Source organism: Poromitra crassiceps (assembly GCF_964638095.1).
Source record: "Poromitra crassiceps genome assembly, chromosome: 20".
NCBI lineage: Eukaryota > Metazoa > Chordata > Actinopteri > Beryciformes > Melamphaidae > Poromitra > Poromitra crassiceps.
Window position 1 is genome coordinate 21,399,286 of NC_139637.1, and position 24,449 is coordinate 21,423,734.

Genomic DNA, 24,449 nt, shown 5'->3' on the forward strand with positions numbered 1-24,449 from the left:
ACTCAGGGCTTTCCTGCAAAGCCCCACTCTCAGGAATCCATGACGTCTCCGGGTGCTGCGCCAAGGCATTCTGTGGCTTCTCTCAGACAGTAGCACAAGAACTTCATTGTAGGGGATGAAGAAATTACTGTAGGACACTGTAGGAGAGAGGGAGAGAAAAACTCAAAAGTACTTCTGATGTTTGATTACAGTATACACTACATTAAATTTATTTGCACAGTTTGGTAAGTCTGTGTATAAGCAGCAGTACAATCTGTCTTCCAATATTGTAAATGACTGTTAGACCAGACTGGCTGCTCTGAAATGTTTATTTGATTTCAATTAAGTACGGGCCCATGGGCGAGGTGACGGCTTGAACATGGAATAGAGAATTCCATTGTTCCCAGTAGGGAACTATCCATTTTCTAATGGAAAGTTGCTACATCTTTATTATTTGACATAATAAGACTCTGATAGTTGACTGGGAAAAAAAAAGGCTGAACAAGACTGACCTACTAGAATAATAGATTGACCCCAGCAGTCGTGAGGGCTAATTTTCCATTGCAATAGACATTATGTAAGGAGCATCTAGGGGGGAAAAAAAGAATATTGATATTTTGGATTCATCTGCAGCTTTAATAGGCAAAGTATGTCGTTTCCTCTCGGACACACCAAAATACAGACTCACTCTTTCATTTCCACATGACACTTCATTATTTGGGTTGTGGAGGGAGGCGAGTGTCAACACGGTCGCTACCTGAGGTCACAGAGAGAGCGAGACATGCAGACTTCAGCTCTGTCAGCTACACAGACTTCTGCTTTTTAGTCCCAGTCTGGAGCTTCTGTGACCAAATCACTTTCACTGTCTCTTGTAGCAAAGTGAACATGACATTTCCGTGCATCATAGCACAGATTTTTTATTTTTTTGGCAAACTGTTTCAGAATATGGAGTATAGGCTATACAGTATATCAGTATAAGCAAACCTTTCACATATTGTATTTAATATGTGAAATATTATTAATATTAATATTATTCGTGTTTTGCTGTGCACTCAGTTACCGTATCAAGAGCTTTGCCAGTGAATTCATGTGGAATTGGAAAACAGTTCCAATCCCTTGTGTGTTGTTGTGGTTTCCTGTATGACCATCATCCAGCTGAATAATGATTTAGGACTCTGAGAAAAATAGTTTATTGTTCAAACAACTTGAATCACCTGGGTGACATGGTTTGAGTAGGCCTTTAAAGGGCCTATTTAGTGTATTTGTGTTTCGTGCCTCTTTGACATAAAGCCAAAGACTATATAAACATCATGGAAGTCTCAAAACACATGGTCTCCCCCAGATAAACCCACGCCAGCTATGTAAAGGAAGAAATGCCTCCAAACGAGCCGTTTTGACTTCTGTAACTTTGTGACATCACAAAGTTACACTCATTTCATTCGCCCGCTTACAGCACGCTGCCCCCTGCCCTGCCAACTGAATGTGGAAGACCAACCCTTGTCGTCTGTACTAGCATAGCTGTGTACTATGGAAACATTTTGAGATGGATCTATGGTAACAGATCATCAGATCAGAGGTCCCGTCCCACTCCTTCAAAACAGCAAGTTAATTTTTTGTTTTGCAACAGAATTCATAACCTTGTTTTAAAGACCCACGAGACATGTTTTAAACAGCTACAATAGCATAAAAATGTGACCTTTAAGCAGCAGAGGTTAAACAGAATGGTTGAACTGATGGTGAGAGGTGGGTGATTATCACATCCTTGACTAACTGTAAATCCCTGATCTAATGCCTGGGTTTCTGAACAGGCACAGATATGCTCATATAGACCACAGCAGGCAGAGGAACCAATAATAAAAGTAATACATCTCGTCAGGTGTCAGGCACACACACAGACAGACACATTTGATATTGGACGTATCCGCTTCAGTCACGGAGCTGCTGCTTACACAAACTAATAAACGTTTCAAGAGAAACGGCTTCATCACCATTAAGTTCATGATGTTGCCCCAGAAGAGGAAGCTGTGGAATACGCCACGCAGAGGAGCCAAGTCAAACCAGACACGACTGTGTTCAGTGCCATGCTTTCAGTGCAGCATAGTTTCCAAAATACAGATCAACACAATCCAAACTCCGAAAAATCTATGAGAGAATCGGCAAGCAAAGTCCTTTTACGAATCCAACTCAGATTCCAAATCACCTTTACAAATTCGAGCAGGGCTAAGTCTGATTCTCTCTCAAGTTTTTCTATATCAGGAAGGAACCCCTAATTTAGTCCACATTAGATCTACAGACCCCCCCCCCCCCCCCATTTGACTAGATTTGGTCTCTCCGAACCAAAACAGACAATATTTTTATTGCGATTTTGTCCAGAATCCCATGACTATCTGGCCTGTAGGTAGATGTGTTTGAGAGGGAAAGATACACACCCTAGTATAAACACATCACACATGGGCCAGTAGGCTACAGCCGCCACTGGTAGGTAGAGAGATAACTATGATACAAAACAGCCATTCTTCTAATCCTCTAATTATGTTATTAACTTCTTGGAAAATGACATCACAGGAAAGTTTCCCAATTCATCAATTTGCTGGGGACCCCCTGGAACCCCCCTTCAAGGACCCCTGGTGGTCGGGACCCCACGTTGAGGTCTAGATATAATGTTGAACACGGTCGACCATATTTATATACAGTAGATGAAATGCATCCTACATATTATGCAGCCTATGGCAGAGCATGTGCAGTTCAATACAGACAAAAGTACAAAGTCTAAAACTGTGAGGGGTTCATGGAGTCTCAAACATCTCCATTGTCCCATGTGCTAAACACTCGGCATCGCCTCAGTGACTGATATCAGTGAGGCCAGGCCCAAGGCCACTCATAGGAACATCTGTGTGCTTGTCAGGGGGGGTGGTGGTGGTGTTGGGGGAGGGGGCTACTAATCACAGGATCTGTTTTGGATTGATACTTGGATTAGTATGGGTGAGAGAGAGTCTACACTCTTAGAAGAAGTGGTTCGATATGGAACCTTTAAGGGTTCTATAGCTTGGTACGTATTTGGAACCCTCAAATGGTTCTATGTAGAACCATTTCAGATGGTTCATTACCATTTTGGGGGTTCTATATAGAACCATTTTGGGGTTCTATATAGAACCACTTTTTAAAAATAGAACTCTTTGGAGTTCTATATAGAACCACTTTTTAAAAATAGAACCCTTTGGGGTTCTATATAGCACCATTTGGGGTCCACCAATCAGTCGACACCTTAAGAAGAAGGGTTCTTTGAAGGGTTCTTTGTTGTCTTACAGAAATTGTATAGGACCTTTTTAGACATGGTTTGGTAAATTATATGAAAACTTAAAGGAACACTCCGCCCATTTTCAACCAGCTTTGTATCATTAGAACATCAGTAGTATATCAGAAAACTGTAAACTGTTTTGGACTCTGTCATTTAATTTGACAGTTATTGAGAGTTGATTTGAGTTAATGAGTTATTAATTTGAGTTAGTGTGGACCAGTGATGTCACTGGTCCACACTTTAACACTCAATAACTGTCAAATTAAATGACAGACTTCAAAACCGTTTACAGTTTTCTGATATACTACTGATGTTCTAATGATACAAAGCTGGTTGAAAATGGGCGGAGTGTTCCTTTAAGTTTTTATATAGAACCCAAATGAACCTTATTTTCTAAAAGTGTATGCTAGACTACGGGGGTGAACACGGTGAAGGGCAATGAGTGTGTAAACCGCAGTACCCAGCTAGAGCTTATACGTTTTGGGGGTAAACTACCTTGTCTACCAGATGTAAATTCCTCCACTGTTACGGAACCTCTTGTGCAACTCTCAAATTATGAATGAGTAAATTAATGCGACTCAAAGCTCGAGCAGGGAAAGTTGCCTGGTGTCCAGACGGCCCAGTTTGCACTTCCGTTTTATTTTCGCTAGGAGGGAGAGCCCACTTTTTCCAAGTTCATGCCGTGTTTTCCATCCCTGTTAAACAGCTCATTGAGGCAGCGTTGTCTGGGTTAGAGCGTTGCCCTGATTTTTACTTTTCCAAGTGTAACATGTGTGATTGAGTTTCTAAATCCAAGCAGTGGAACTTTGATATGGAAATTGCACATTGTATCGTGTCTCATGGAAACCTTTCCGAGGAAATCCAGGGAGGGGGGGGGGGGGGGAAAGCAAGGGTTTCTGCCTCCATTTGATCTGGATTGTAAACCTCCAACTCCTTTTGGACTAATCAAATCGTTGAAATAAAAAAAGAGTAGCATTTCTTTGGTAATAAGGGTAGCCTACATTAATTAATACTTAATAATGAACTAACCCTTAGTTGATGCTTATTAAGCCGTAACAAGCATCAACAAAGGGTTAGTTCATGATTCATTACTAAGGGTTAGTGAACCCTAAGATAATTATTATTAAGCACTAACCCCGAATTAATGTACTCTTATTGTAAAGTGTTACCCGTTTGTAAGTTTGTAACCTGCTGTGACTAACATGAGTTGGGTGTGTGTATTTGTATTTGCAGGCATACAGAGCAGTGCTGTGTACTGAACTTAGAGTGGAACTATTTCAAAAAGTAGATGCTCTAGTTCAGCGCACTATCAAGGAGTCGGAGGTGTTGCTTTGTGATGATATAGCCATATGATATGACTGGGCTTTCTTTCAGATGACTGTAAGTTACACAAGTAGTAGCCTGTAGTCCCATGAGTTTGTAAAAAGAAGACCACAACTGACATAATTTCAGTTTGGGTAGCGCTGGTATGTCATTGTGCAATAAGGAATCTTATTTCCTTCCTGCCGCAACTTGCGACCTCTGGAAAACATTTTCCGACTTTTTCCGAATTGAATGAACTAATATGTTCCATCAATATGGAAAGTGTAGCCTATACCTCCAGGCTGGCTCAAACAGCCGTCTCATATAGGCTAATAGGATCCTGATCGATACTCTTAATGTTTGCAGAAAGTATTTTGAGTGTCTTAAGTCCAGTGGAAAGTAGGGGATGGATTTTCCCCTCTGGCATTATGAAATCCCATGAAACAATATCCCCCCCCCCCCCATCGACACGCTTTTCATGCCCAATCCAGCTTTCCAGTCCCATCCATTCCATAACTTCAATTTCTCTCTGTATTTACTATCAGCACAATATGAAAGCAGAGCAGTCAATATTTGGTAGTCAAAACAGAGTGGGTGAACCTTCTTCAGTAGTTCAGGAGAGTCACCTCCTCCCGTCCCAAACAAAGGAGGTACACAGACAGAACCGGTCGGTCCTGGCAGAATTCAAAACAACAAACATGAGTGCATTTCCACTAGCAGCACTTCTCGACACTCACTAATTGTCGCACCGGTCCCTCATTCATTTAAACCAGTGGTTCTCAAAGTGGGGTCCGGGGACCCCCAGGGGTCCAGGAGGCGGGTTCCAGGGGGTCCCCAGCAAAAAAGGGAAATCATTTATCTTCACTGGAGTTCCATCCATAAGTAGCACGATGACAGAATGTATGGCTATTTTGGCAATGGGTTTCTATAGCCTAATAAAACATCTATCTAAAAGCAAAAATCTTATCAGATGGAGGTCAGGGTCTAATTTGTGTCCGTTTAGGGGTCCTTGACGTGAATAAGTTTGATTAGATATTTCTTGTGATAATAAAGTATATGAATCCAATACAAATACCACTTATTTAAACTGTTGAAGGAGGGGAAAAGATTATTAATCTATAGTCAATCTGGACATTATTTGGCTAGTTGACTATGGCTGCTTAGGGAGGCCTTAAAGGGACAGCTCACCATAAAATCCAAATGACACATTTTTCCTCTCACCTGCAGTGCTATTTATCCATCTATATCGTTTTGCTCTGTGGGCCGATATCTCCAAAACTCAGGCAACTATCCCAAAACGATACAGATGGATAAATAGCACTGCGGGTGAGAGGGAAAATATGTATTTTGGATTTTAGGGTGAGCTGTCCCTTTAACAAGTGTCATTGGGGATGACAAGGAGAAGGCGGAGAACACATGTGCAGCCCTGCCTTAACAGTAGTGGGTGCTAAGACAAATCAAAGCATTCCAATCCCACTGGGCTATAAATAGACGCTAGAAGAGGGTGTGTGTTTGTGTGTGTTCATGCTTAGCGATGTTTCAGTGGGGAGACGCTCGTTGCTAAAATCCTGTGTTTACATAAAACAATAACAGTGTGTAGTAAACAATTAATCTGCGCCAACTTGTCCGTTGTTATTTTGTGTGATGGCAGATTATAGCAACATTGTGGGCAACTGAAAACAGCACGCTTAATGAGATATTATGACTAGAGCTGCAAACAATTAGTCAATTAATCGATTATCGATCAATAGAAAATTAACGATTTTTTCATAATCGATTGTTTAATTAATCGACAGATTTCAACTATTTTTTCTCTCTCATTCCAGCATGTGAATATTTTCTTGTTTATTTAGTCTTCTATGACAGTAAACTGATTATCTTTGGGTTGTGGAATGTTGGTGCAGGACAAAAGACATTTGAGGATGTCATCTTGGGCTTCGGGGGGAAAACGTTAGCGACATTTTTCACCATTTTGTGACATATTGACCAACTTCAACTTGAGAAAAAAAACTGATGAGAAAATAGTCAAAAATAATTAACGGATCAATCGATAATGAAAATAATCGTTAGTTGCAGCCCTAATTATGACCCTATAAGAATCGTAAATTACAGTTATTGTTCGGCGTCATCATGGGTGAGGCAGGGGTTTTACCGGGCCTCCGACTGTCGATACGACACAGACGCACAGTTGACCCCGGTCCCAATCTCTCCAGCAGCAGTCTAGAATTCTCTCTAGGAAACTGACGAAGGCCCAGCCAACCCTGTTGATGTGGTTGCCTTGGCCTGAAGGTTGGATATGGATCGCACATGGTTCCATAGTATCATTTGTATTAACCACTCAAGTCAAGACCCCGTGACAGTTTGTGGTGTGTTCTGTTGCACATTAGCGGGAGTCTCTCTCCCTCTCCCTCTGCACTGTTCCGTTGGGAGCAGGCAGCATGTTAGAGGTTTCCAAGTTGGAAACAAATTCTTGCCTTGAAGTGCCAATGATAAAATGCACCGACCTTGCGATGATTAGCCAGGATAAGTTATGTAAGTCCCAGCTGTAAGCGACCTATTTTATTCAAGTTTAAAAATCAAGTAAACTGCACAGTAGAATTCAAAATGTACCCTGACCTGTGCTCGCTCTCTCTCTCTGCTGTGATTGGATTGTGGATTTGGCGCTGAACCAATAAGGGCTCTAAAGATGGTTTAAAGCGAGCAGGAAAGACCCTGAATGTTAAGGTTAGGAGGCAGCTCTGTTGATTCTGGAGTGGAATTTCACTTTTCATGGGACTGATTAAGTTAAATGGTTTCTTTTAATGGTGTAACCTACGCATTTGGGCAATGGAACAAGAAAAAAAAGAGAGAGCTGGACGCAGAGTTTTAATATGAACATACAGTAGTTCAGTGCTTTTTGCCTCTTATTTTTCTTTTTCTTGAAAATGATTTTATGAGCGAGAAGCGAGTCCAACTCAAACCACCTCAGGGATGAATACACCATCTACGATTTGACACGTCTCCAGCTTGTTTATGTGGTCCATTTACAAGGTTCCTTCATTGAAATGAAACTAACTGTGACTAACATTCACTCTGGAGAAAAATGAAGAAATGTTGTTTTCCATGCAAAGTTATAGCTTTTATGAATAATCATGTACTATTTGGCGTTATGTTCCTCAGCTCGACTAATTTATGGTGAGGTCTAATGGCTGTGTTTGAGACATATCCTGAACTATAGTTGGCCTGAGGGGTGGTGAGCACGAGTGGAGGAGAGTGCAGACAGAAGCTCCAGCGACTCCCTCATCTGGTGAGAGAGTGCCAAACAGTCAAGCCTGGATCTGCAGCCGCCTCTCACAACACAAAGGAGCTACAGTATATACTGCTGTATAACTCAAGGCCATATCATCAAGATCTGGATAGAAGACCATAATATTAGTTTTTACACACACAAACTGTGCTGATATTTTCAGCCCACACACACACACACAGTGGCGGACTGCATAATCGGGCACGTCGGGCAAATGCCCGGTGGCCTGGCCTGGGAAAAAAAAAAAAATTTTTTTTTTTTTTTTTTGCAGGCCAGGCCAGGCCACTCACTGAACAGCAGGCCAGGCGCCGCCTACTGGTTTACTAGTGGTTTTATTACTTTATTCAGGTTTAAAGTGGGTGCATCTCATTGTAAAATTGGACTTGGCCCAAATTGGGCTTCAAACGGCCCAAATCGGGCTTCAAACAGCCCAAATCTGGCTTTAAACGACCCAAATCTGGCTTCAAACGGCCCAAATTGGGCTTCAAACGGCCCAAATTGAGCTTCAAACGCCCCAAATTTTTCGCCGGCGCCCTACCCATGCGCGTCGGCCCGTAGCAGCCTGGCCTGCTTGGTATCTAATGCCCGGCCTGAATTATGATCCCAGTCCGCCCCTGCACACACACACACACACACAATACACATTTCTGAGGAATGCTAAAGGAAAAATGGCACTATAAAGAAAACATGAGATTTATTAATTATCACCACAATATTAACATCGACACAATCCCTTTTTGTTCTGCTAATCCGAGTGCAATTAATATCATGAAATGAAAAAAGGTTAATAAATAACAAAAACCAAACCAGGTTATTTACAATAAGTCACCAAATAATAAAACATATTTAAATATCATTTTACCGCCATTTATGTTTTGCAATTCCACAACATAACGGAAACGTGTAATCATCGGTCGTACAAAACAAAATTCTGTGCAAAAAGCTTGCGAAATTCAACAGAGGTTATCAAATATGAAACGTGGTTACTTATGGCACCCTTTGACCAGTGTTAGGAGTAACTAGTTACTAAGTTGCAATTCCACCACTTCTTGCGTTAACTAGTAATCTAACTAGTCTTCTCCCACCGCAACACTAAAATAATGTGCGCCTTATTAATAAGAGAATCAAAGCAGACTTTTAAAAGTAACGGAAAAGTTACTTTCCAAAGTAACTAATAGGTTTCATTATGCAGTCATTTTAAAGTAATTCAATTACTTTTTTGAGAGAAGTAACTAGTAATTGTAACTAAGTACCAATTTCCAGTAACTTGCCCAACACTGTCTTTGACATAATTAGGATTCGCTGAGTCACACCGGCCCAGTGATGCTGAACTCAAGATGGCCGTAAAATAAAATAATAACGAGGAAAAATGGGCCTTATTGTTGCCTGCTAATAATTTACAGCATCTTCATCGTCGCGTCAGTCACTAGTGAAATGAATGATGAGGAATGGATTTTGAGTACTTCTGTTGTTGTTTTTCTTCAATGTACAGTAATACTTATGGACAATATTCACATTGTGTTTTGACTGATGGTTTGTGATTTGTTCTCTTTTTCTCTCTCAAAGGGGTTAGTAGTCGTAGCAGTGAGACACGCTGGACATTGGTCAGTGGGGTATTTTGGGTTATGGCTTTTAGGTCAGTACTACAGTGAGTCATGCAATGCTAGCAGCGCGGCCGGCGCTGCGGCCACATGAGAGGAGAACGACGCGTTCCCCCTCGAGAACGCACGGCTTGTCGGGAGCGGCCGAGAGGAAGGTTTCGGGCTGCAAATAGCCCCCCCGATGCTCCTTAGTGGGTGTTTCTCCTGACCACGCTCCTCAAACACTAACAGCTTTACCAGCCAGGGTCCCGTACGAAAAAGACAAAGACCGGTTTGACTTTGGAGAATGTGTGGGCCATGCTAAAATCAACAACCGCACCACCTCCGTCACGTCGGGGCTGTAGCATCGAACCGCACCACCTCCGTCATGTCGGGGCTGTAGCATCGGAGTGACGCATCAACAAATACACACACTTTTACAGACACGTGTTTCATGCAAAGTCTGGCCAGTAAACCGGTTCACCGTAGAACTTCTCAAACTCCGTTTAGAAAGCGGCCGTCTTAAGGAGAGCGTGAATCAAAGTCCTGAGAAGAAAATGCTACGTCAATTTCAGTGTCTCAAATAAAATAAAAAAGGCTTATTCGAGATCTTAACTGGAAAAGTGTCCAGCCCAAAACCTGATTACACATATACAGACAGTACTGAGGGAGAAACGGGTCAAATCAATTCAACTTTTCCAGTTACGTTTCTCAGTGTTTATCATTTAAATTACAAAAAAATAAGAAAAAAAACAAAAAAGATGATTTTTGCTTCATCGGTTTAGTGAGTCACTTCATTAAAACAGGCCTAAACAGCCATGCGTCAGTCTATTTATGGCACCTAGGTATTTACATTTCGCTGTGCAAAACATTTTCATGAGCATAATGTTGACAGTATTACAGACGTTTTGCTTCTAAGAGCAGTAGACGAGACTAATCCGAGCCACAGGTGTTCTCGATCCAGAGTCGTCGTCAGCCTTTGCATCAAACACATGTAGCAAGGAAAACACAGATTTTTTAACGAACGCCCAAACAAATTCATCTTTGTCTTCCAAATTTGCAACTGGAACCTTTCAGAATAAATTAAAAGAACTCCATGTTTTTAATTCTCCGGTCCAAGCGCAGGCTCTGTTGGACCTCGGGTAGGCTGGGGGGGGGGGGGGGGGTGCTGTGGACGCGGCGCGGTCTACGTGGTCAGCTTGGAGTAGTTGGGCGGGGAGAAGCGCCTCCGCAGGTACTTGAGGATGTAAAGGGGCAGACAGCTCACCAGCGTGATGACGGTCACCTTCCACAGGAACGACACCGTGGTGATGAAGTAAACGTCTGGCAGAGACACAGACACAGGCGTCAGGGGTCAGAGAGGGGCCGGGGGGGGGAAACATACAAACACTCCTAAGCCTATTTAAACGCCGCTGAACTAGCTGCTCTTCGCAGTTGTACTGCCGCCAGGAGTCGAAAATCAGGTAGCACTTTACAATTAATATCTGTAATAACATGGTAATAGTTTGATAATACGTAATAATTAGGTAATACATTTTGCAATGTCACCATATTACAATTTTAATGCAAATATTGCACTGATATAACCATTTTATTGTTAGCAGGTTACCACATTGTTACCAAAATATTACCATACTATTACTAAATAGTTTTGCCCCATTGTCATCTTTAAATGCGTTTCCCCATTACTACCCTTTGTTTCTGACCCCTTATTACCCTGTTAAAATATCAGTATCTATAAATATCAGACTATTATTACTCAGATACAGTATACCCATTGTTAATACCAAGCTATTACCTGGTTATTACATGGTATAAATTACCTTATTATACCAGTGCAATATTTGGATTAAAAATTGTGACATTAATTGGGTATTAAAATAGAAAATGCATTACCTAATTATTACCTATTACCACACTATTACCATGTTATTACCGAGTTGTAATGTAAAGTGCTAGCCAAAAATTCAAATATAATCTCTTAAGTTCCTGACATGGATTTTCAGGTCATGCGGTGGAAAGTTATGAATATAGGGGGCTCTGAATATAGGGGATAGAAAAATTGACCTAAAATAATTGTATATAAACGTACTTGGAAAAATGCCCAAATATGTGTGTGGATGACATGCCAAAGAATAATGGCTTTTAAAACCTATTCTAGTCCAACTTCAGAAAAGAGAAACAAGTGTCCAAAAAGGGTAAACTTGACCACATTCCAGTCATGATACTCCGTGGTCTAGATTGCAGGCCGAAAATGGCACTCCACACCCCCCATAAAGCCCAAAATACACGTTTGGAACGCTCCAATTGAGCATTGTATGTGTCACGAGTCTCAATATGGCACAACTAAAATTGGCTTTTTTTTTAGATAGGTCAAATAAATAAATGTCCAACAGCCTTGTGACAAACAGACTGAAAATGGAATAACATAAACACCAACGCAATGAACTCCTTATTCCGCAATAAAAGCTATTCTTTTCTGTGTTGCACTTTTTAACAGCTACAAATCTGTTCCACTCTAACATAGAGGAGGACTTTGTTTTGCCGTGATGTGTTTTCTACCAAACGCCTCCTTTTCTGTGATAAAACACGCGGAGCTTGGCAGCGCACGGGTTGGCAGGAAGGAACGGGAAACCAACAGGAGACTTTGGCATTTCCTCTTTGGTACTATGGCATGCCTGTGGGCTGCTCCACACACCAAGTCTATCTGTCACCTTTAGCCTTCCTAACAGCCAGCAGCATAGCAGGGTCTACTGTACACTAGAGGCACATGAATGAGCAGATCGCCCCCTGTATTGTTGAACGCTGACGCACTATTTTCAAGGTCAGGAAAAGCCCAATCCCATCCATCAGGGCCGCGCCGACGTGAATTAAGGCGGCGTTTGTTTTCTCACGCGCAGAGAGAAACCTCACGGCTGCGCGCTCCATCTCCGGTGTTTGTTGTTTACCCACCTATGAACTCGTGCAGGAAGACGAGCGAGGCGGCGTAGCACGCCAGGCTCAGCAGCTCGGCCACGATCATCAGCCAGTGCCACGTCTGGATGGTCAGCGCCACCATGAGCAGCTCGGTGAGGATCAGCGTGGTGTAGGAGATGGCCACGATGTGCACGAACTCCGACTCAAACAGCAGCAGCGCCCCGTACATGATGATGCTGCCTGTGTGGAGAGAGGAGAGAACCTGAGCTGAGACTCAAACCAGAAGTGTTGTAGTACTCGAGGAGGAGTCCTGAGTCCTGGACTCATTTGCAGGACTTGTGACTCGACTTGAGCACTGAATGATGACTTGGACATGAGACTCGAGCATTCATGCATTCAGACTCGGAAGTTGGAGACGAGGACTCTGACTTGTTAATCACAAGACTTTTTTTTTTTGTAAGTCCCTAATAATTTGGCATAAGAATTGATAAATTATAAATTTATTAAATTTTTTATATATATATTTTGAATAATAATTAATTAATTATTATTGATATATTAATACAGTTACATTATTAAATTGTGTGCAAAGGCAGGCACGTGTGTTCCACCTAGATGTGGATTCACGCTCATGTTCGGTAACTCTGGACTCGAACTCAGGTAATGGAGACTTGACTCGAGACTCGACCTTGAGATATAATGACTACTGGAAACGATGCCAACGCCCTCGGACATTTCAACAGCAAACCTCTAAAAGCAGCAATCCATACGTGTCACATAAGGTGATCCTGGCTTTACACTCAACCTGAACTCCACTCCGGTCACGTGTGCTATGCCACGTTTTGCCGTGGTCAGCAAAATGTGAACAAAGCGACCAGGGAAGTGATTGAAATACTATATCACACGTCAACAGATCAGAAGCAGATCCGCCATTTAAAACGTAACCAGATCCATTTTACAGGCATTTTCCCTCACAGGAAGAGGAAGTTTTTCCACTTTTGCACATTTTTGTGACTCTTCTTTCCCACCACTTGTCTCAGATTGTTATTGTGACCTTATAAAACTAGGCTGTGTAACACTTCCTGGGATTGAGAAGGTATTTGATACTAGCAGATCTTAGACACTGTAAAAAAATAATCTCCACGTAGTTAGTTACACTAAAGAGTTTGTAGCCGGAAGTACAGTACATCATATAGGCCGTGTTCACACTAGGAGGCCAAATCCGATTTGTGAACTTTAATGACCTATTAATGATTCTATCCAGATTGGTTTTATGAGTCTGCACGCTCCAAGTCTGATTTGTGTCACTTGTCCCAAACCACATATGGAGGCGGTTTCCAATCTGCTTTCGACTGATGTGACTTCAGTGTGGACGCGCTGATCACCCAAATCAGATTTGAGAGTGTCTTTTGCAGGGGGGGGGCGGGGACTTGAAGAGCAGAGAGCAGACATGCAAACACTGCCAGAAACACAGTGCACCTAGCAAACTTCGCTCATAATGGAGCTACTTCTATAATAACAGGCTCCTTGTGTCTGGACACACAGATCCGACTTGAACAGATCTGACTTGAACCCAAATCAGATTTGTGGCAGTACTACGGACACTCCCAAATCATCAGATTTGGGAAACCAATCAAGACAATGACTTTAGCAGCAAATCGGATTTGCCTGTAGTCGTGTGAACATGGCCTTAGTCACCTCAAATGCACTTGCAGCAAGGCATGCGAAAAGAAGGTAGAGGCAACTGTAATGGAATCGATACCTATAAACACATCAACGGTTTGGAAAGCGCAGCAGGTCCACTCGGTTGGAAATATGGCTTTGGATCAGCCATAAAATGGAATATGTGTGTGTTGTGTTGAGAGAAACGGAGCTGGGAGTGAGTTATGGACAAAAGGTGCGGGGGTGCAGAGTAAGACAGCTTTTGGATGCCGCTGGAAACGCCTTTTCACGTCAAATGGTCCGTGGCGGAAAAGTACCTCCGTTTCTTTTTTAAACATACACACACAATCATCACAGACGTAAATAAACCCTTCTAGCAAATTAAGAATAAACGTGTGGGCCGTTGGGGAGCACTCATATGTCACGACAGCAGGAGGAGGATGGTTTTCTATTCACTTTGTAAGAGCAGCTGCTCGGCGTGCCGTGTTGTCTTCCAGCCTAAATGAATCATCACATCCTCAGCCTAGTGTCTTGTAGGGGTGCTCAAAAATCGATTCTGAAAGGATCGCGATTCTTAATGCCACGATTCCTGGATCGATTCCAAACTCCGAAGAATCGATTCTTAAAATTGTAAAAAAATAAAAAATAAAAAAATAAAAAAATTACAGTGCACCTGAACGCAACATGCAAGATACCGGCTGAATAAGTGTCCAAATGTTCATGTCATTTGTGTACTGTACTGCCACGGTGCCACCACCTCTTGCACTTAAGAACTCTGGTTAATGTATTCCCCCCAAAAGTCTACAGATCCCCCCCAGCCTATAAATCCATCTTATCTGAAGAACATAAGGGGGGAATTCCCCCCTAGTTTGCAAAATGAATTTAGGCCCTGACTGTAATACAGAAGTTGAATTTGAAGTTCAGCATTAATACATTTGTAATTTTTTGTCTTATATTTACCTTTGTGTGTTATTGCAATATAAAACTAAATAATTGAGAATCGATTCTAGATTCTGGAATCGAGAATCGTTGGAATCGAGAATCGTTGGAATCGAGAATCGATTCTGGAATCGGATCGTGACCCCAGGAATCGGAATCGGATCGGATCGTGGCTTAGCCGGATCGGAGCACCCCTAGTGTCTTGTACATCTACATGGTACTAGGCAACCATACCGCATGCTGTTTGAAGACTGTATATCAGGGGGTTTCAAAGTCTGAGACTGTGGGCCTCCCCCCCAAGACAAAGCTTGGAGAAAGCCCCCCCACGGTCAAATCTTGGATGCCTATGGGATCATGATGATGTTATTTGATCCCTCTTAACACTCAACAATTGAGCCAAGATAGCCTGATATTGCTGTTGCATACTGTGCATAAACAGGTCTGTCTGAAGGCATTTATTAGTTTCTTCAAGTTTGATCAGTTTAATCAAATCACACACATTTAGACTATTCTACGATCTCCTTTTAATAATTAATTTTCACTTCCATTCACTGAGCCTCCCCTGAAACTGATTGGAGCCCCACCTGGGGAGGCCCGCCTCCCACTTTGAAAACCCCTGCTGTATATAATGAATGAATTGAATGTATATGAGTCATAATGCTTACTGTCTGTCATGTTTGCACAGTCCGTTATGTCCTGTTGTCTGGGTACAATATATGTACTCTCATATTATTTAAGTTGGGAGGATGTATCTCTATTACAGCTACTATGTTTGCACTTGGTGAATATAGTTATTTTTACGTTGATTATCAGTATTTTGCTATAAATTCGTCCTTACCTTGGTAGATACTTATTAGAACCCATATTAGAAATGTCTTGAAAGATAGTGGTCGGCCCTGTGAGAGAAAAAAGTAGAACAAGAAAATTGTATGAGAGATCTTTATATTATTCATATATGGTTTTGTGGGAGGCTATTTTGGGTCTTGTCTTGCTGACATATTCAGTGCTGGACTGTAACAGTCAGTACGTGACCATGAAATAAATACCTTCAAGAGATCTTTGTATAACTCTGGGTACAGCATGGCAACTTCTGACTTGACATCTTTGTCCAACACCAGGGAGAAGACAGGGAACATGGTGTAGATGGTGTTGTAGCTGGCACAAGGAGAAGGAGTTTCACGCATTTCATTGTTCAATTCGGTGCTTAAAGGGACAGCTCACCCTAAAATCCAAAATACATATATTCCCTCTCACCTGTAGTGCTATTTATCCATCTATATCATTTTGTGTTAGTTGCCTGAGTTTTGGAGATATCGGCCGCAGAGTTTCTGCCTTCTCTTGAATACAATGGAACTGGATGGCACTCGGCTTGTGGCTTGTGGTGACCAAAAAAATAAATTCTCAACAGCATTGTCTCTCCAGAAATTATCCAGTTACTCAAGATAATGCACAGACTTTGTTGTGAGCAGTCTCATGTAGGAACTACTTTCTTTTGCAGTCTTATGTAGGAACTAGCTAGCAGCTAACAGGTGTAGTTCAGTCAAAAGAAAATAGTTCCTACATAAAACTGCTCATAACAAGGTCTGTGGATTATCTTGAGTAACAGGGTCATGATTTCTGGAAAGAGACATTGCTGTTGAGTTTATCAAACGTATTTCTTTGGCACTTTGAGCACCACAAGCCGAGTGCCATCCAGTTCCATTGTATTGGAGAGAAGGCAGAACAACTCTGCGGCCGATATCTCCAAAACTCAGGCAACTAACACAAAACGATATAGATGGATAAATAGCACTGCAGGTGAGAGGAAAAATATGTATTTTGGATTTTAGGGTGAGCTGTCCCTTTAAGCGAATTACTGCAGTACATAAAATACTCTCATACTTTCCCCAGTCTCACCATTCACAAGTGCTTTAACACAAAGCCTGCTGTGTTGACAAGTCATCACTATTCAGACTCACCCAATAACCAGGAAGCCTTGGTAGAGCGGCACTGAAGCAAAGTAGAAAACAGAGGAGAAAACAGCCTGGTGGGAGAGAGAGGGGAGAAAGAACCCAGGTAAAGAGAACGAGCCATCATTTCTTCTTCATGTCATATCAATCCTCTGTTGGCATTAGAGACAGTAATTGGGGCCTTTACCATTGACATTTTGTAAAATCCTTATAAAGAGTTTTACTTGGACAAACCAAGAGATTGAGCTACCGTATATTCAGAATCACAAGAGAACATTTCACTTGGACCAAACCGAAAAACAAAAACTCAGGGGGGGGGGGTTCTAAATGTAGCTGAATCGCTTGGTTTGTCCAAGCAAAACTCTTTTTATAAGGATGAAGGACGTTTTATGAAACGTCAATGGGAGAAATGAATGGGGAATTCACTCCCTTCGACGCCGTGGGCAATCTCGCGATGGCGGGACTTACCACATCACAGAAGTAGAAAGCGAATCGGAGAAATAGAAGAAATCCCATGAATCTGCTATGGTAACGCTGATCCACAAAACAGAAGGGGGGGACCGCACTTTGACTAATCAATTAGCCCAATCCCACATATACATACAATTCAAAACAGTTGGCGATAATCGTATAACTCTGCCGCAGAGCGCAAACCTCGCTGACTTGACTCGAGCAGGATTCTTCGGCATAATGGACGGTGTGAACATTGAGCTGTCGTTGTGCCAGCCGGGTGGCCCCGTACCAGAACCAGACGGGTCACAGCTGTGGGCTTGTGGCCCGGCGTTAATGTGACACATGTGGAGGAGGCGGGCCTCCCTAAACCCCCGGGTCCACAGCCAAGTGAGTCACAGGCTCTCCCTCCACGGCGCCGGGGGCTGAGGTTGGACTGGGGTACCGGGCCCGGCCCGGCACGGGCTTGTTGGGACCGGGGGTGGGATGCTCATGAAGGGCACCGAGGTCCCACTCCTCTGACTCATCGTGCACCCCACCCTTCCAGTGACCAACCATGAAACTTCTCCCTGCCTCACCCTGATCACTCCCTCCTCCTCCCATTTGGATATCTTGTCTATTCTGGCCCTGTTTTATAAACAGCTTTATCATCTTGATTTCCTGCATTGCAGATTGGGGATGATCTCTGTCACTTCCATAACCCTATCGAACAAAACTCACATTACCAAATAAAGAAAACACGATTAAATCCGGTGTTGTTGATTTGTAAGTTCCCTAAATGCACGATGTTCCCCAAGTCAAAGAGTAATCGTGTTAAATTATCGTGATCATCAATATTGATCAAAAATAATCTGGATTATCATTTAGACCATTATCGTGCAGCCCTAATAAAAGGCTAAGTAAATGAAATCTGAAATATCATCTTTCTTATTTTTCACTGCCTGGTTTAAAGTGTTTTACTGACATAACCCCATGGACATTTTCATGCAAAGTTACAGTTTCAATACGAGTGGTACAGCACCCTGAGTGTGGCACCACGCCCTGTCCCAGCACCCTGAGTGTGGCACCACGCCCTGTCCCAGCACCCTGAGTGTGGCACCACGCCCTGGCCCAGCCTGGTACAGCACCCTGAGTGTGGAGCCACGCCCTGGCCCAGCCTGGTACAGCACCCTGAGTGTGGCACCACGCCCTGGCCCAGCCTGGTACAGCACCCTGAGTGTGGAGCCACGCCCTGGCCCAGCCTGGTACAGCACCCTGAGTGTGGCACCACGCCCTGGCCCAGCCTGGTACAGCACCCTGAGTGTGGCACCACGCCCTGGCCCAGCCTGGTACAACACCCTGAGTGTGGAGCCACACCCTGGCCCAGCACCCTGAGTGTGGAGCCACGCCCTGGCCCAGCACCCTGAGTGTGGAGCCACGCCCTGGCCCAGCACCCTGAGTGTGGAGCCACGCCCTGGCCCAGCACCCTGAGTGTGGAGCCACGCCCTGGCCCAGCACCCTGAGTGTGGAGCCACGCCCTGGCCCAGCACCCTGAGTGTGGAGCCACGCCCTGGCCCAGCCTACCTGCATGGTGCTGATGCACAGGCTCCTGTGGATGACAAACTGGCTGAGGGCGGCGGACCTCTTGTAGCTGTTCCTCCCGTGCACCATGAGCAGACGGCCCAGGTGTTTGAACTGAGTCACTGAGAAGTCTGCAGCCAGCGACGCCTGCTTCCCCTCCTGACAGAGACACAGCACACAAGACAGTGAGTAAATGTTACAGAAGCGTCTTTGTAACCTGAACAGCCATATTCACACGTGGATATAATGAACAAAATAGCTCAATCATTTGTAATAATAAAAGAAAAAAGAGAGTTATGGACAGGCAAAATGCTCTGTTTCATCAATCATGAAACATAAATACATGAATCTAGAATCCAGCAGGTATTAGACTTACATATTTTAAATAAATCAGTCAAATACAAAAGACCAGGGGTTTCTCAAAGTGTGGCCCTCGGGAACGTTTCTGGGGCCCCGTGATGAGTTAGGTGACATGATGGTATTTCCATTTTCAAAGGGGTCCTCATGTTGGCAGGAATGGGGGTGTGTGTGTGGGAGTGTTAAAACATTTTTTCTCTCCTCCACAAACCACAACATACATTACTCACATGATTCACAATTGGCACAACTTTGACTCTAGAATAGGCTGTTAAAGAAAATAATTGTTTTAGAAGTATTTTGTGTTTAGTTTTTTTTGTTGGGCGGCCCTTAATCCAATGTCGGGTCCCTAAATTGGCCCTCAGTCATCAAACCTTTGAGAACCCCTGGATTAGGTGTAGCAGAGCAATTTAGAGAGAGAGTGGCGTCAGCGGAGGACCAACATGCGTGACTCATTAGCCAATGAACAGCCAGGAAGGGGTCTCGTGCTACTTTTGAATGCTAAAATAAAGCTGATAATGTACAATTTGATAAAAAAAAAAAAAAAAAAAAACACTTTCAAAGTTCAACACAAACTGTCCATTTTGCTGCAACTCGACAGTGCTGCTTAATCCAGGACCTTACTTCCTGGAACTCTTGAGAGTAAAAAACTGGTCCATTGGAGTGAACGGAGATGTCGCGACCCTTCTATATACACGGCTCTGACCAATACAAACACCATGTTGTCACCTTTTTTGCTTCGTTGCACCGACACATAAAAGACACATTCCTCTGCGAGCTAAGCAGCATCACTGCAGAACTGCCAGAAGGACCGGGGCCGCTGAGAGACTGTTACTTTGACGTCAGCGTCATAGCATTCTGTCATCTTTGTTTCCTCTACACACACACACACAGAATATATTCTCATAGAAGGAAGGAGGGATCACGTGCGTGCACGTCCCCTCTACATGTCTACATGTCCTCTCGACAGGAAACGCGCACGGCGACAACGGTGCGAGCGCCCGCGCTGCGACGTGCGAGGCGACGAGATGGACACAGAGTCTTACTTTGCCCTCCACTCCCACGCCACAGTCGGCTTCCTGGATCATGCTGACATCGTTTCCTCCATCTCCTGAGAGAAAACAAGAGCAGGGAAGTGTCAGGATTCACATCACTGACTCACCACACAGCCGGAATGTCAGAATGTCAGGGAGGGAGATGTGTGTGTGTGTGTGTGTGTGTGTACGTGTGTGTGTACGTGTGTGTGTGTGTGTGTGTGCGTGTGTGTGTGTGTGTGTGTGTGTGTGTGTACGTGTGTGTTGGGCGAGACACTCCCTTAATTGGCCCTGAAAAAGAGACCAGTAAAACAGCCATCTAAAAGGGAGATGAAGCGACAGTGCAATTTGCCAGACAACAAACAGCAGATTTACAGCGTATTGACGTTCATGCGCAATCAATATCAGCAGCCCTCGATTTGATCACATGATCAATAACTATGCCAAAGCTAAAGCTAATCAATGTACATAGTCGCGAGTGTCTTTCAGATAAACCAGTATATCAGAGTTTCGTGGCTTAGGGCCGGTTCACATGCTGCATCTTTTGCGCGCTTAAACCCATTCATTTCAATGGGGGGCGCATCGCATGGCAAACACGAGGCCGATGCAGTGCCTTTTTCCGACCGTGAGATCAAACCATCTCAACTGTTGGTCACATAGCCTGAAAGACAGCCTGAAAGTGAAAGAGGGATGTATTCATGGCAAGACTTTTCTGCTTGTTGAAAGGGAAACATTATACGCACATCACTATAGCCTACAGGTGCAAGGCTGTAGCAAAATTCCTAATGGTTTTTAATGTTTCTTTAATGTTTGGGTTTTACATTTTGGTTTTCCTATTGGCCAATTGTGTTTTTTTGTGCCATTTACATATTAAATCAGGGAGTCAAATTCTCCCATTTTACAAATATAAAACTTTTTTTGCTATTATCAAAACATTTTTATATAATGTGTAGAATGGCGTTTATTATGGTTTGTCTATTGTATCTGTTTGTATCTGGTGCATGTCGTTTGGGGTTATATAACACCTAATATAGCTTGTGTATCAGATATTTTTAATGTTCGCCTGTTCAACACTTGCTCCAAACATTTCTGACCTGACGAACATCCAATCTAGGATTGAAACGTTGTCCTATTTTTTGTCTCATTAAACTGTGGCATGGAGTAAGTGTGCAGGCTCTACCTTCCTCCCATGAAGACCTTTCTGCTCCACATGTAGATCAAGAAGTAAAGCTACTAACGTCAGTTTTACTGCGATGCTAGTGTCATCCATTATTTCAGCTAAGTACTAACAAACGTGTGAAGTTGTTGTCTTTGGTTGCTTGGCAACGCCGCGCACACTCGTAATGCAATCGTCGGAGCGCACTTGATGAACGTTGGGTGTTCACTGTCCACTCAGCGCCTCGCGTTTTCCAAACGTGAACAGGCCCTTAGACAGATGGAGAGAGTGTGGAGAAGGGAAAGAGGTTCCCAAAATGGAGGGAAAAATTAATAAAACAAGGGGAGGAAAAACAATCATCATACCTTGTGGTGGTGGCGTTAAATCTGACTCTAAATAGCTGTTTAAACAGGTGGGATACACCCGTCATGGCTGCTTTGACGCTACGCACCTACAGCACAGGTGAGTTTGCCTGTGCGCTCCTGCAGCAGCCGGACTATCTGAGCCTTCTGGGTGGGCGCGCATCGGCAGCAAACCACAGCGGGACACTGACACGCCAGCTCCATGAACTCGTACTCGTAGAACTTCAGACAAACCTGCAACAAAACCAAAAAAAACAACGAAAAAAAAACACAGAAAAACAAAACAATCGTTAGGCGAGCGAGCAACTTGGGGGGGGGGAGCACAGCGCTTATCTCAACTGTAGAACTCGGCTTACTTTACAGTTGAACTAGCGCGGTTTAGGCAGCAACGCTAACCTCAGATACCACTTCCAGAGATCCACAGCTCACAGAGAAGAGAAGGGATGTCAGAGGTTCATGAGGGAGAGGTGGGGGGTTAGAGACTAGACGCACGCAGGCCGTGTTTACCTCGAGCGAGTCCCCTGATATCACCAGCGCACAGTCGTGCTTTCTCCTGAAGGCGTTGAGCTCCAGGTGGGCCTCTCCGCGCGTCGTCACCTGTGGCAATGCAACCACATTTGTGAATGCAGTGTACGCACATGCAAACACACACACACACACACACGCACACACAGATAAAAAGAATAATCATTGAGTCTGGCCTGCTGATAGCAATCGCAGTCGCACCCACCACAGTATAAAAAAAATGTCGGCTTCAACTGCCGTTATCAGCGATCAGGAGAAGAAGATAATAGACCTACAGTAACCTAGTTAACTGTCAACCACCGGCGCTAAATGAGTATCCAGACCAAAAATCACTGAGCGAACATTTGAGTTGAGTTATTCTATTGAAAATTCCCTGAGTGGAAACTGGAAACGTCCCCGAAAAAAACCTGCGACATAACCAACAACTGTGTCAGTTTCAAATATAGACTTAAAAATTCTGCAACCAAAAAAAACGAACGATGAAAAAAGGCAGCACTGACATGGCCTGAAGGCAGCACTGACAGGGCATGAAGGCAGCACTGACAGGGCACGGGTATGAATCTGTCAACAGTTGTCATGCTCAGGTATGAATATCCTTCAACCGTGTGACAATTCATAATACGTCAATCCAGATCATGCCGTTGGTGGCAACCAGGAAACCGATCCAGATGTATAAAGTGTTGCGGGGCCCAGTCAGCAGCACTCCCCCCCCTATCCACTGGGACAGAGGTTTTCAAGCCGTGCCAGCCATTGTTATGCTCTTCCAGTTAACACCGCGGTTGTGCGCAAGTTGTAACCTTCCTCTATGGCTGGGCTCTCTCCTCCTGCTCTGGCACGGGGCCAGAGGGGAAGAAGAAGGCGAACGGGGACTATCAAAGCATGTCGCGAGGGCCCACCGCGCAACCTGCAAAACAAATCAGGAAGTGAGCCCTCTGCGCGTTCCCTCTGGGAGTGGTTCAGCTGGTTTCTCCGCTCCGGGGCTGAGCGACGGCCCTGTTTGTTCTCCTTGACAGTGCCTTGGATGCTTGTGGCAGTGGGAGGTGATTTAGGTGATCAGCGTGCAGATCCTGGATCCTGGCCCGGGCTGCATGCGCACTTGTGTGTGTGGAGGCCGTACGACCGACCGACCACGAGCAAATGAGCCTCGGCCCGCGCAGACGATGGGAGCGCCCTGTTGTTGAACCGGGGGTCAACCTCCGCGGCGCTAAAATCAACTAGAGCTCACTTCATAATGCACATCAGAGGAGGGGTCCTTCCCCGCACGTCCTGATATCGCCGTGTCGGTGTCGTTCCTAAATCAACATTTGCTCCTAGTACAGCCCGGGAAAACCCCGCCCCCAAACTCATTTGATTGGTCACCGCAATTGCTTCTTCCTGAAAACGTGCGGCAAGGGGAAAAAATGTGGTTAAGATTAGGGTTAGGGTGTGAAAAAAGTGCAGCTGTCGGCGAGCTCGGTCCTATGGCTAAATGGATAAGGTGCGCGCCTTCCAATCTCAGAACTGGGGTCGACTCCCGGTCGAACCACACATATTTTTATTTAAAAAAGAATAAAGGTTTAGGCAAGTACAACACTGTGGTGAGGGTTAGGGCCTGGTCGTCGTTATATAAGAAAACCGTAAGAAAACCGTCTAATCTTAAACACATCTTTTTTACTTGTTGCACGTTTTCAGGAAGAAGCAATTGTGGCGACCAATCAAATGAGTTTGGGGGCGGGGGTTTTCCCGGTCTGTACTAGGAGCAAATGTTGGTCCAGGAACGACACCAAAACGGCGATATCAGGAGGTGCGTCCTCCCCCCCGTGTCCCCCCTGCACTTACGGCTCTGAAGATGTGGATGTCCTGGTTGCGGGTGACCAGGTGGGCGTTCTTGGCGGTGCACGTGGCCGTTTCCATCTTGTCCCCTGTCAGCATCCACACCTAAAAATCCAAATCAAAGAAGAAGACGAGACTTTTGTAGCTGAGAAGACATTGGAGTTAGGAACACGTGCTTGGAATTCCACTCAAACAAAATGTGCCTGGCAGTTTAAGGGGGGAAACAACAACAAGCTAAAAATTTGCAGAACAAAAGTAAAATTTACAAAGTGAATCATCAGT

At 44.1% G+C, this 24,449-nt stretch overlaps 1 protein-coding gene across 3 annotated transcripts in view; it reads right to left on the bottom strand.

Annotated features, from left to right (window-relative positions):
- Positions 1 to 8,542: 8,542 nt before the first annotated feature.
- atp9a (ATPase phospholipid transporting 9A) overlaps positions 8,543 to 24,449 on the bottom strand; it is a gene marked incomplete at its 5' end in the record, with an annotated part of 48,814 nt that continues 32,907 nt past the window's right edge. Inside the window, 11 exons of one of the 3 annotated variants that reach the window (XR_014553603.1) lie at positions 8,543 to 9,788; positions 9,827 to 10,768; positions 12,398 to 12,601; positions 15,801 to 15,858; positions 16,009 to 16,117; positions 16,921 to 16,985; positions 18,925 to 19,080; positions 20,325 to 20,389; positions 21,920 to 22,064; positions 22,338 to 22,427; positions 24,174 to 24,272. Coding sequence is in view for 2 of the 3 variants with exons in the window: in XM_083657121.1 (XP_083513247.1) it covers positions 10,632 to 10,768; positions 12,398 to 12,601; positions 15,801 to 15,858; positions 16,009 to 16,117; positions 16,921 to 16,985; positions 18,925 to 19,080; positions 20,325 to 20,389; positions 21,920 to 22,064; positions 22,338 to 22,427; positions 24,174 to 24,272 (1,128 nt within the window). Of the gene's footprint in view, positions 10,769 to 12,397; positions 12,602 to 15,800; positions 15,859 to 16,008; positions 16,118 to 16,920; positions 16,986 to 18,924; positions 19,081 to 20,324; positions 20,390 to 21,919; positions 22,065 to 22,337; positions 22,428 to 24,173; positions 24,273 to 24,449 lie in introns of all 3 variants that reach the window. The other 2 variants (XM_083657121.1, XM_083657122.1) reach the window with 2 other exon arrangements.